Source organism: Centruroides sculpturatus, unplaced genomic scaffold (assembly GCF_000671375.1).
Source record: "Centruroides sculpturatus isolate CEXI.00-Female unplaced genomic scaffold, Cexi_2.0 scaffold1043, whole genome shotgun sequence".
In the NCBI taxonomy this organism is placed as follows: domain Eukaryota; kingdom Metazoa; phylum Arthropoda; class Arachnida; order Scorpiones; family Buthidae; genus Centruroides; species Centruroides sculpturatus.
The window spans coordinates 239,632-253,215 of record NW_019385264.1 but is presented as its reverse complement, the minus strand read 5'-3'; the positions used below and the strand labels follow the sequence as shown (position 1 = coordinate 253,215).

Genomic DNA, 13,584 nt, shown 5'->3' with positions numbered 1-13,584 from the left:
AACCACAATAAATTAATATAATATTTTAAAAAGTCATTTATCATTTTAAATATAAAATTAATTATATAAATATGATTAAAATTACCTTCTTCCTGGTTTTAAAATTATATAATAATCAAATAAACAATGTTTGAATTAAATTGATCATATGTTTTTGGTTTAATAATTTAAAAATACAGAATTGAAAAGAAGTCACAACTTGAAAACTCCTGAAAGTTTACTTCTTAAAGTGATAAAGAAAAATTAATAAATTTTTGTAATTTAAAGCACTTTTGTTCAACATTATTAACCAATATTTAATTTTCCTGACCTCAGTTGAAGTAAAAATAATAATGTATAATATAAACATGGTTTTCTATATTACAATATTAGTAATTTACAATTATACAGAGAATTATAACCACAGATATAACTTTTTTCAGCTACTTAAATTTACAAACTAAAATTTTAAATAGATAGCAGAACAAATAGTAACATAACATTGTCAATAGGTTCTTACAATTTTAAGCAAAACAACATATAATAAAACCAATTTTACCATAGGTTAAACCATATAAAGTTAATTTTCCTATTGGATCATGTTTCAAATGTCCAGCATTTAATTCCCATTTCAAAATCAATTTTACTGTTTATAAAAGAAATTCAACAACAACAAAAATTGTAAATATTTATAAATGTACTTTTACCAAACGATCGCCTAAATATCGGGCTATAATAAGGCTAATTAAATGATTGGTATAAATTAATTTGACACTAGAGGTAGACGTTAGGCACCATCTCTTAAGTGAATTAATAATTAGAAATGTTGTCATTTATATATATATATATACCTCGCCAGGTAATGCGATAGCTGGCTGAGTGCCGTTGTGGAGATGGTCTTAGGCCGTGGGCGATGGAGTCATCCCCAGTCAGTGTCGTATTTAACCAAGTAAGGTTATATCTAATGTAATATACTTCTGGAAGAGAGGACTCGCTTGGGGTCCGGGTGGCGTAACTGGCAAGCGGAGCTCGGGGTCCAGACGGCGCACAGCAAGTGGAGGTTGCGGGTTCAAGCCCCATCTCGGGCCAGTTCTTTTTTCCAAAAGGTTCTAAATTTATTTAATAATTTATTTATTTAATTCTAATTATTAATTTACTTAAGAGATGGTGCCTAACGTCTACCTCTAGTGTCAAATTAATTTATACCAATCATTTAATTAGCCTTATTATAGCCCGATATTTAGGCGATTGTTTGGTGATTTATTGTATACTACGTGGGCTTTGAGATGTTGTCATCTAATGTACTTTTATCTTTCCTCAACAACATTATAATTATACAACTTTAAATAAAGACTTGCTGTATATTAAATTATTAAGAATTTTTTCGGCATGGAATGCATTATCATATTTTACATTAATTTACGAGGGGGACCCAAAAAAAAAAAAAAAAAACACTGGACTGAAAGCGTGCTGCCATTCATAGACATAGTAAAGAGTTCTCCCGTTACATGGGGTTAGTAGAGATCTTCACGAAACAGCTGTGCAAACAGTGTCAGTTTGAGCGCGGTGTTGTGTTTCTCTTACTGTTATTTTGTTCCGCCTGCAAAGTTCTGGGCGTCCTTCAACATTTTGAAATGATGAAAACGTTGAAAAAATCCGCCAAAAAAATGTTAAGATGTCTGTGAGAGGATTTGCTAAGGAAACGTCCAGAACTTTGGCAATCAGGTGAGTGGTTCCTTCATCATGACAATGCCCCAACACACACAGCCTTACGAGTGACCCACTGTTTGGCCTCTTGGGGATGGACTGTCGTTCCCACCCTCCATATTCACCAGACCTAGCCCCGTGCAACTTTTTCTGTTTCTAAGAATGAAGAAAAATCTAAAAGGAAAGTGTTTTGATGATGTGGAGGTGGTAAAAACAGCTTCGCTAAGAGCACTGGATGATATCAAGATTGAAGAGTTCCAGAGATGCTTCAAACAGTGAGAAAAAAGACTTCACAAGTGCATCGCATCTAATGGAGAGTACTTTGAAAGTGACTGAAAAAATTTTATAAAAAAGTTAATAAATAAAGTTTTTATATAAAAAAATCTGGTTTTTTTGGGTCTCCCCTCGTATATGAGAAAAATTGTTTAAAAGTAAAAATTTAACAATGAGAATAGCAATGTTAAAATCTAGTAAAAGTTAATAGATGTTACTACAATGTTTACATGCACAAAATCAATACATGAAGTTTGCAATTATTAATTAATTCAATTCTAGATAAAAGTTTAAAACTTTTGCTTAAAATAATATTTAAAAATAAATAAATATTAAATTATATTAGAAAAAAAATATTTTATTAACATAAAATCTATGAATGATTATCTAATCTTTTTTCCATCCTCTCCATCAATTAAGCTTTTATAAGCATTGTTCTATTGTTTGATCAAATTTGATTAAATTTAAATGATTGGTGCATTACATCTTATAAATTTTTAAATAATATCTAACTGTAAAAATAGAAAAGGAAATAAAAATTAGATGATAAAAATAAATTTATTTTCAAAAAGTTAAAAATATAATTTTTACTAATTATTTTATATTTTATTATTAAATATATTATAAATATAAATATGTAAGATAATAAAAGGCTATTTAATTTTCAAAGTTATAAATTTGTCTAATAAAGTTATTTCATTTTATAAAATGCTCTGAAAGTAATGCTTTCAATTTTTATTCTGACAAGGAAGACTACACAAATGAAGCTAATATCAGGAGGATATTTGAGGCTTCCTACTTATATCTTGATAGTTCCATTTCTGTCCATCAAATAGTGCTGAGATAGTCAATTGCTGAAATTAGGATGACATTGACATGTATGAAATGGCATTGTGTGAGAGTTCCTGAATAGTGAGAGAATTGTGGAAGTTGAAGTTCACCAGTATTTACAGAAATTTTACAGAAATGACACAATCAATATCAAAATTATTAAGCATTGGGTTAACCATGTTAGGAATGTTAGCGAAGGAGGAAAGAGTTTGAAAGATAAGCAAAGGTCATATGCCCTTGCAGAGCAATAATGGAAGATCAAAGAGAAACTGACCTAGCTCCATTAAACTTTGGTTTGATGTCAAACAATCTGCCATATTGGGTTATTATAAAGCTATTTTAATAATTATACATAAAGTAATTTGACTAGAGGAAGGCAGTTAAGCTGTCATGTTGTGATAATTTTAATAATTATAAATTAATGATTTGATCAAGAATAAACTTCATGGATAACACATCTACAACAATGATCAAGTGAAAATAACTATTAGGAAACGGTTTAATCAACTGATAACAACTTTTACAAGAGCATAGTGTTTTGTTAAAAGCTTGAGAAAATGTCTGGAACAGAGAGGAATCTCCTCCCTGTTCCATACAATTTCTCAAGTTTTTAACTAGGGTAGAAGATTAAGTAGAAGAATAAAAATCAGTCAATAATGATCCAACTGGTGATATATATGAATTTTATTAGCTGTAGGTTTTCCAAAAACAAACTAAAAATATTATTCCAGAGTAACCCTTGTATTTCACAATTTATTCAAACTAATGAAAAAAACTATAGATAATTTCTATACATAGCTATATTTATTTGATTCACTATACAAAAATTAAATTGTAGATAAATTTTAAGAATGACAAACCATTTATCCTTAATTTAGAAATCTATACTGTATTTTTTAAACAATTTTGAATTTCATCAGTCAACTTTAAAGCAACAAACATATTTTAAAATTTCATAGGCCTACTTAAGATTAAAAATAAATTTTTACAGATGTAAACTTACACAATTTAGAAACTAAACAAAAAGCTTAGTTTCTAAATTGTGTAAGTTTAATCAAACTATTCAAACATTTGTTTGTGAACATCTTCAATGAAAAGATAAAGATAAAGTTTTTTGATAATTAAAAGATCTGTTTTGAGATAAAGATAGAATTTTCAGATATTGTTATAAGCCAAATATATATTGTTTATACAGGATTTTTATATACAGATCTGTATTTCACAGATTTAGAGGCACTAATTAACCTAACCATTTAAGTTCAGTTAATTAATTAATTAATACTAAATCTAAAATCAACAGACTGTCTTCTAGATTCTGATATTCCAAACACAGAACTACTGAATGCTATTTAGTGTTGTAAATATCTTGATTTGTGTGTATTTCTCTCAACTGGTATAATCCATACAATAAAATAAAATATTGTTCTGTATATTCAGAAACATCAGACTAAAATATTATTCATTAATGTAAAAACATAAGTAAAATGTTTTAAACACATTTTAACTTTTACTGTTAATTGCAAATGGTTGCATAAATATCTAGATAATTATCTGGTACTACTTGGGATGGACCACAAATTTATATGGAATTTCCATTTTACATGATACCTGTTGATACAGAATCCCTGCATAAAACAAGATTGTGCTGTAATATATGTAGTCAAGATAAAATTAAGAGGTTTAATGGCTTATTCTTAAACAAAGTACAGTTATATTTCCAAAATAATTCAGAATATAACTTAAGAGGAAATTACTGATCACTATACTATGATTACTTAAAATATATTACAGAAATTTAATTTTTCAACTAGTTTCTAATTTTTAAAAGTAAATTTAATTATTTTTTNAAAAAAATATAACTTAATATTCTTTTATAATTTTAAATCATCTAATAGATTAATTATTGAGATTCATATTGTAAAAATGATACATAAAGTTTGTCATTAAAATTTTGTATTACTATAAAAATTTTTCATTTATTTATGCACCAAAACAATGTATTACAAATTTAGATGTTTTGGCAACAGTTTCTTTATCATATAGTCATAAAATAGGAAGTTTTTTTTTTAATTAAAAAATAATAAAAACTTTAATATATTAAATATATAATAATAATACTTCATCTTCAGTAGATCAAAGATTGGTTCCATAACAGCATCAGACAAATCCAATTAAACACAATCATTATATATATATATCAGTTTAAATGTATTATTATTGATAATATAATTTAATCCAAACTTTACTTGGAATGACATCAATGAAATATAGTACACATAAATGGATAATTCAAATGTATTCAATATATTTATTTACTTTTTATTTTGTAATTGTAATAATGAAATATTGTTGCTTTAGCAAGCTGATTATAAAGTTACATCAGATTTTATAGCATTTCTAGAATTAAATGTAAACACATTACAAATCTGTTCTTGAAGAATTTTATAAACTTAATTTCTTAATATTATATAAAATTTTTAAAATCTTAATTTAAAATATGCAATTTTCTAACCTATTTATATCTATTATTATGGATTGTCCTTTTTTCTTTATATTTTATTCTTATATAGCTACGTATCTTTACCAATTAGTTTTGGACTTATTACACCACATTTATTCTTGACTTGGGCTTTTTTCTCTTTATTTTTAATAAATTCAAAATAAAGAGAGAAAAGCCCAAGTCAAGATTCCTAAAAATTGTGGCATAATAAATCCAAAACTAATAGTCAAAGATACATAGCTACATAATTTAAAATTTTTAAAAAATGCAATAATTTTTGTTTTATTAATTTTTAAACCATGTCTGTTATAAAATATTTTTACCGTAACATTTTTCTCCTAATAAACTTTATGAAATACTTTACTAAATAATAAAAAGCAGTATGTGATTTTAGATTAAATTACAGTCAAATAATAACTAAGATAACAGGATTTCTGTAGGTTTTAGGTTAAACAAAAACTAGTTTTGTTTAACATAAAAACCTTTTTTTAGATCAAACAAGAAATTTTCATTATTATTTATCTATAGTTATCTATGCTTGTATACAAAATTATATAAATAAAATCTTATTAATGTTAATCTAAAAAAAGTTTCAAAAATTCAAAAATTTCTTTTAAAATAGAATCTAAAATATTTCAATAAAAATTTGTTTTAAATCTTGAAAAAATAAACCTTACTAGTAATTTACATTTCCGACTTCCGCTGCGTGACAATGCTCTTGTTTGCCATGCATTTTCTCCTGAATTTAACCATTCACTGCCTAACCTGCTAGTTAATTCACTGAGTTCTAATATTGGTTGAACTTTAAGTGTCACACTGTCATTTGATGATTTTATAAGTTCAATTATTTCTTCTCTTGATTTATTTTCTACATTTATATTATTTACTTCAAGTAACCGATCACCAGGTAATAAGCCCGTTTCATTTCCTTTGCCTAATGTACTGGGCTCAGCAAAAACTATAGTCTGCCGACATTCGCTTCCATCATCCGACCGATCGGTTATGATAGCTCTCCGCAATGAAAAGCCAAAATCACCTGTAGTTTGACGACGTATAACCAATGTTCTAACAGATGGAGGTTTTGGAAGATTAATTGTAGGCAACTTTAAATCAGTATTATAAGCTTTCCAATGGACATTACAACCAACTTGTTCACCTGGAAATGATTGATAATATAATGAATTTGAACAATTTGCTTTTTGTAAATTTACAGGAGGTGCTGGTGGAGGAGGTGGTCTTTGAGAAGGAGGTTTAGGTGGAGTTGGATTTATCTTTTCTAAAATTGACATAACTTCATTAGTTAAGCTATTTGGCCCCGAAGTCTGGCGAGAAATGTAAATATTTTGTTCATTGCCAATTTTTCTAATCAATGGTTTTTTAGGAACTGGTGGGGGTTTTTTTGTTGGACTTGCAGGTTTACTATCTAAATTTGTTAAACTGCTTGCAGAAGGGCTTGAATCAGATCTTGCTGCAGAACTGAGGCTATATTCACTGCTATCACTATGTTTTTCTACAGTATCTTCATCAAAAGTTCTATTAACTAAAGAAACAGAATGCAAAGAATCATCAAATTGTTTTATATCATCCTGAGCATATTCTTCATCTTTACTTTTTCCCTGTCTCCTATCTTTTTTGTCCTTTCTTTTCTTTTCTTCTTTATTTTTCCAACGGAACATCTTGATTTAATTTTAACCTTAAAAGAGAAAACAAACTAATGAATAATTTGAGAAAACAATCTATTAATAAAATTTATGTAATTAAATGCAGTTGTCAGGCATTACTTATTATTATAAAAAATTAATTTTTAAGTGTTAAATAATTCTAGAAAATTTTGAATTTTTTGAGTCATCTTAAAATTATTCTAAAAATTAATATGATAAAGTAATTTTTATATTCTATCTTATCAACATTCTTGTTCATTCAGCAGTTAATTATGTATTTATTCTGAAAACAATTTTGGAATTTAGTGGAGAAATTTTTAGAGATAGAATAAGACTATGTTAATACAAATGTATATTTTTTGCTATTACTTTTTGCACATATAGCATAAGGCTTGTCTTCCATGCACCTGGCAGTCTTAATAGTGTACTTAATATTTAATTAAACATAAGTAAAATTAGAAAAAATTTTCTGTCTAACTAATTCAGTCTAGTGTTTCTAATTCTAAATTTTCTTTAAAAAGTACAATTTTACTTCCTTTTAGTCTAATTATTTTAATTTAGAAAAATCTTTTCCTAATTTGCATTACCTGTTTTATAAATTTATAAATTGTTAAATCAGACTTTTAACAGGGATAAATCTTCAATACAATTTTTTAATCAGTTATTGAATTTACAGAATAAATCAATTAATCTTCAAACAATTAACTTTCTCTCCTAGTTTTCTAATTCTAGGCTAAATATTACATCTTACATTAAGTCATTTCTGCATTATACTTATATAAAATTTATAATATAAAAATTACCACTATAAAATATAATGAATATATTCTGTAATATATAATATATACAACACATTATAAGATAAATATATAAATAATAATAAAGTTAACAAAAGTAAACTGCTAATTACATTTAAAATAATTGAATCATTTATAATGAAATATATAAAAAAGACAAAAAATTATTTGCTATTCATTAGTTTGTAAATAATCAATGTTAATATTACATTATAAATCATTAACTGTCAAATAAATTATATTATTTTTTATTAAATAAATGGATTTATTGTAGGCATTAGGTGACTAAAATCTAAATTTAGAGAATGAACAAATGAAATATAAATACACAGAGTTCATTGACCATCGAATATGAAAAAAAAATTTTCTAAATGTAACACATGAAACAAGCTGTTAATGTATTATTAGTGTATCTATATTTATTAAATACAAAAAATAAAAATGTATAGATTTGTATATTACAATATAAAATATGCATACATGCACAATACTGTACATAATATAATACAGATATATACAGTACATTACATCAAATATTTGTCTGTATGTCTGTTATGAATTTTATTGTTATATTTGAATAGAATTATAAAATATTATTTCATAAAGAGAATATTAAAAAAAATATATACTTGTTCATATAAGCTAAAACCAATCTAATGTACAGAAAATATATTGATAAATACAATAACTTACTGAAATAATCTAACATTTATAGCTGTAATTTATTATAATTACAGATATAAATGTTTAGTTTCAAGTTTTCCAAATAAGTTTTCCAAGATATATATATCTTGGAAAACTTATTTTCTAGTATAATAAATTTCCTATAAGACTCATTGACAATTAATTATAATAAAAATACAGCTTATGTAATCTCATTGCTAGCATCTGAAATGTTAAAATTTTTTTCAAGTTTTCATTATATATTTAATTTGATAACTATAACTAAACTTTGATAATATATTTATACCATATGAAAAAAATAATGATAACTAAACAAAATATTCAATAATGAATACTATCCATTTATTTAAAAATTTCTTTATTTTGTTATTACTTATATAATTTTTATAAATGTATTATCTAAAAATATTATTATTATTTTAATAAATTTTATTATTATTTAAGTAATTATTTTATTAAATTTTAATTGTCATTTATGTTAGAAAAATTTGTATTTAAATTTCAAAAGTGATGATCATTTAATGATAATGATAAAATTTTAAAAACCTGTTAGAAGTAATATCCTAAAAGCCATATGAAAGCAAGCAAAAATATATAATTCATATTCTAAATTTTAAATTTAAAACATCAAGGACAGTTAATATTATTGACCTCTCACCTATTACATGATGATAATAAAATTCAAATTGTATTGTAAAATTCAATTGTAAAAAAACATTTCTGCCTAGTATATATCTATTAATAGATATTTCTAATTTTACTATTTTTATTTCTTTGCTTTACCGTTTTATAATTTTTGCTATTTATCTATATATTTAATTTTATATAAGTTTCAAACAATAAACATGAAGATGAGGAGAAACAGTTGAACAGAGAAAATAATAAACAAGGAAGTTTTAAGGAAAACAAATACAAAAAGAGAATTTTTAGTGGGCATTATTAGAAGAAAAGTTGCATTTACTGGGCATCTAATAAAAAAACACTTGGATATCATGAGAGGTAACCTGAGGAAAAGTTGAAGGCACTAGAACCAGAAAAAGATCAAGAATTCGATGGCAAGACAATATTATCCAATGAACTGGAAGAAGCTAAAGACTATCAGATATTCTCATGGAAGAATATCATTATCAGCTGCAAGCCTTTGATAGAAGGAAGCAAGCAAACAAGCATATTAATTTATTGACATCTTCATACTGTATTTTCTTTAGATTTTTACATTTAATAATAATAATAATATATATAGAGAATTTGAATAAAAATGTTAATAAGGATAAGTTTGATAAGTTTACAAAAACTCTTCAATGTGAAGAGTAAAAATCTGATTAGCATTCCACTGAAATGAAAGTACTTGTATAAATAACATTTAAAATTTGGGCTTCTGAAACTTAAAATAGATAATATTTTAAAAGTAATAAAACTAAAAGGACAAACTAATTTTTTAGACAAAATGAATACATTATCTTTTATGTTAATTAAGCAATGTCTTGTAACACCAAGATAAAATAATTGATATAGAACTAAACTAAACTAAACAAACTTAGATGAAAAATTGCCTAGTGTTCGAGTGTTTGTACTACGATATTTAGAAGACAAAAATTGATATAGACTTATCATTAGATATGTTTATCAATAATTAGAAATCATTTATATATATTTGATATTTTATTAAAAATTTAAATCTTAAATTAAATATTTGATTATAATTTCTATCAGATTATAATTTGTAAGATGTACTAAAATCTGATAATTTTATATTAATTAATTAATTTTATTAACTGATAGAAAAATCTAAAAAAAATCTTAAAACTTAATGTAAATAAAAAGAAAAAAATGTTTAATTTTAATTATGTTTAAATTAAACATATTGAAACTGTTTACAATAACAGTCATACATTCACCATCATTAACACTAGGGATAATTGTAATCAAACTAAAAATGTTTAAAAATAAACTAAGGAAAGACGATCATTAGTAAGTAATTATGATTATAAGAATGTTTCATTATAAAACATCTTCACAGCACTAAACACCTCTTGAACTTCTTTATCACTATATATATTATTGTACAGAACTTAAGACAAACTTCTTAGAAAATTTGAGTAAGAATTCATTGTCTAACAGTAAATGAGAATAGATTTTAATCTAATATAAACTCAAAATGAACATATCTCAGCACCATCACATAAAATTGTAAGCAGACAACTTTCAGTTTGTAGTCTGCTTAAATCTAATATGCTTAATCAAATAAAATGTAATTTTTAATGAAAACTAAAGAATCCTTTCTTAAGCATTATATTCTTACTTCCTTTTCATTCCTGCATTGTAGTTTTATGTATTTTTATTGAAATAAATTTATTTTGAAAGACTGCCAAATTTATATAAGCACAAATGATCAATATCATTTTCTGTAAGAAGTATAATACTATTAAAAATTTCTTAGTACAGTAGAGTCTCGAAAACTCGGCACTCAATAACCCGGCAGTCCGGATAACTCAGCCACACCCTGGCAGGGCAAAAAAATCCTTAGTTAATTAATTTTCATTATAGACAGCTTTATGCCTCATAAAGTATTTTTCTGAGGTCTGTCTTATCAGGTAAATTACTGTACACAGTGTATTCATTAATTTTCATTTTCATGTAGTAAAGGCTCTATGCCTTCATAAAGGACATACTTTTCCTTTGTTTAAGGGTATTTGGGCAGTTTATTCTCTGTTGTATTCTCAAGTGAACAATACATAAAGTATAGTACAGTACTTTCTGAGGAAACACTCATACATATTCTTTTAAACCCCATTCCCGATAACCCGGCATTTTCACAAACTCAGCCACCCTTCGGTCTACATTAGACTGAGTTTTCAAGACTCTACTGTAATATATTAAAGCAAAAACACAAACTATGTAATAATAAAAATGAAAAAAAAGCAAGTTTATAAAGAAGTCACAGTTTTTTATTCTTTAAATATGATAATTACTTTAATATCTTCAATATAAATCATCTTCAAAAACAATTGATCATTATAAGAGATTTTAATAATAAATCAGAGACTTTTATTGCTGAATTTCTTATCTCTAATATGTTATTCCAAAAGAAAAATACTTGTGCTTTGAACTTATTAAAGACATTAAAATTTTATTTATAGCCTTTTGTTGATAATCAAGTAAAAACTTGATATCTGGTATCATATTAGAATATATTACAAGGATGAAACAGATAAATAAATTACAAGAAATTAAAGTATTAATAATCTGAAAGATCAAAATAATAACAAAAAAAAATATAATATTCATAACAAATAACATGTCTAAACATATTTAATTAAAATTACCAAACAAATAACAGAAAAGATCAGCAATTTTGTTTAAAATAAAAACTTAAAATATTAAACAATACAATTTAATTAAATTTATTCATAAAAAAATGCTAAAGTTTTTTGGCAAAAATATGCTAAAAAAAATTGATTTTATCCTAATCTCAATAAAAATTGCATAACCTTTAAAATAAAACATTAGACATTTATTTCATATCTGTTTTTACATGTTCAAAACATTACATGCCATCTCATTCTTTTTTAAAAGTATAAAAATTTAAATAATAAGATATTTTTATTTCAATGAAAAAGAATTAGTTTTAAAAACTGACCTACAAAATTAATTACCAACAACAACATAGACTATTGTAATTTCTTCTGTTAAACACAAATCTTTAATAATGAATTAAACATTCCAAATATGAAGAAAGTTTTGAACAGACATAATCTACATAAATTTTTGTTAGATTGAATTTCATTTAGCATGATATATATTGTATACTGTACTATACATATAACTTATATGCATATCTACACATAATAAAAACCAAAGCCTGAACTATATTCTAAATATAAATCAATTCCAGAAAAGCTGATTGTTTTAAAATTATCAGTGATAAATAAAAATTACAAGATTAATTATGATTGTGAAATAAAACTTGAAATTATATATAAACATCAACTCAAAAACTGATTAACTGTAGACAAATTATTTAGTATTTAATTAATTGCATAGCCATATTATAGTCCAATAATTTGGCAGTTCTTTTGGCTTTAAAAACTGCAACTGATTTTAATGTAAATAATTCAACCAATTTTTCAAAACACAGTGCCCAATTATAAAAACATAAATATTCAAAAATAATTGTATGATGTTACTAAATGATTTTCTATTTTATTCTAACTTTTATTTTCCAAAAAAATTTTAAATATCTAAAAAACAAAATAAAATAAATCTGCTAAGTCAGAATTCCACCATGTAACGAAATGAAATAGATAATGGCAAACATCCAAATGTGAAAGTTTTTATATCTATATTTTGAACTTTAACATATTATATTGAATAGCTGATCAATCAATCATTTATAATTCAAGTACCAGTCAGAGTATATATCCATATACAATCTTAAATTACATTAACATGTAAGCAATATAAACTTCTGTATGATTCTAAAAGATATTTGAATAACAAACATGTAGAAAAAAATATATATTTAATTTGTTTCTTATTTAAATAAATGAGGTTGTGTCAAAGTAAACATTTAAAAGATTTAAAATATATATAAATTATTATATGTGGGTTTATGTGACGAGTAAAAAGAACGGAAATGCAGACAATATCATCTTCCTGTAAACCGATCACACCCTAACGATGGTCAGCGTATCAAGATGAAAGTTGTTGATATAATAAATGAAGAGTGATAACAAAATTACCAATGTGAAGGGATGGATTCTGGTGCTCCCCTTCTAATCGTTAAATGCTACGAAAACTGCGATACGCACCAATAACTATCGAACAAATTAACCCGACCTTACGAGCATAATTACATCCGTGTCATCTTTTACCACTTTAAAACTTCCAATTAATACACAGTATTATCAACATTTTATACATTTAAAAAATAAAATCAATGAAGTTTTTCTTATGTTACAATTTTTTTCCCCGTTTTCGTTAGCGATTAGAGTTTATACGAAGCCGGCCTTACCTTTTGATAGACTTTAAACATCCGGTCACCGAAAATAAACAAAGTTTTACATAGTTTTAATTATTAAAAATCCGTAAACGTCATTTCCATGTTCGTCTACCACCGATTACATGGCGCCCTCTGGAGTTAATGATGATG

The 13,584-nt window shown here is 25.1% G+C and overlaps 1 protein-coding gene across 1 annotated transcript in view; it reads right to left on the bottom strand.

Moving 5' to 3' along the window:
• Window positions 1–13,584, bottom strand: part of LOC111636863 (unconventional myosin-XVIIIa-like) — a 75,204-nt gene extending 61,620 nt beyond the window's left edge. The window contains exons 1-2 of the mRNA XM_023382251.1: window positions 13,447–13,584; window positions 5,968–6,983 (exon numbers count right to left, since the gene is read on the bottom strand). Coding sequence (XP_023238019.1) covers window positions 5,968–6,966 — 999 coding nt within the window. The 5' untranslated portion in view covers window positions 6,967–6,983; window positions 13,447–13,584. The remainder of the gene's footprint in view (window positions 1–5,967; window positions 6,984–13,446) is intronic.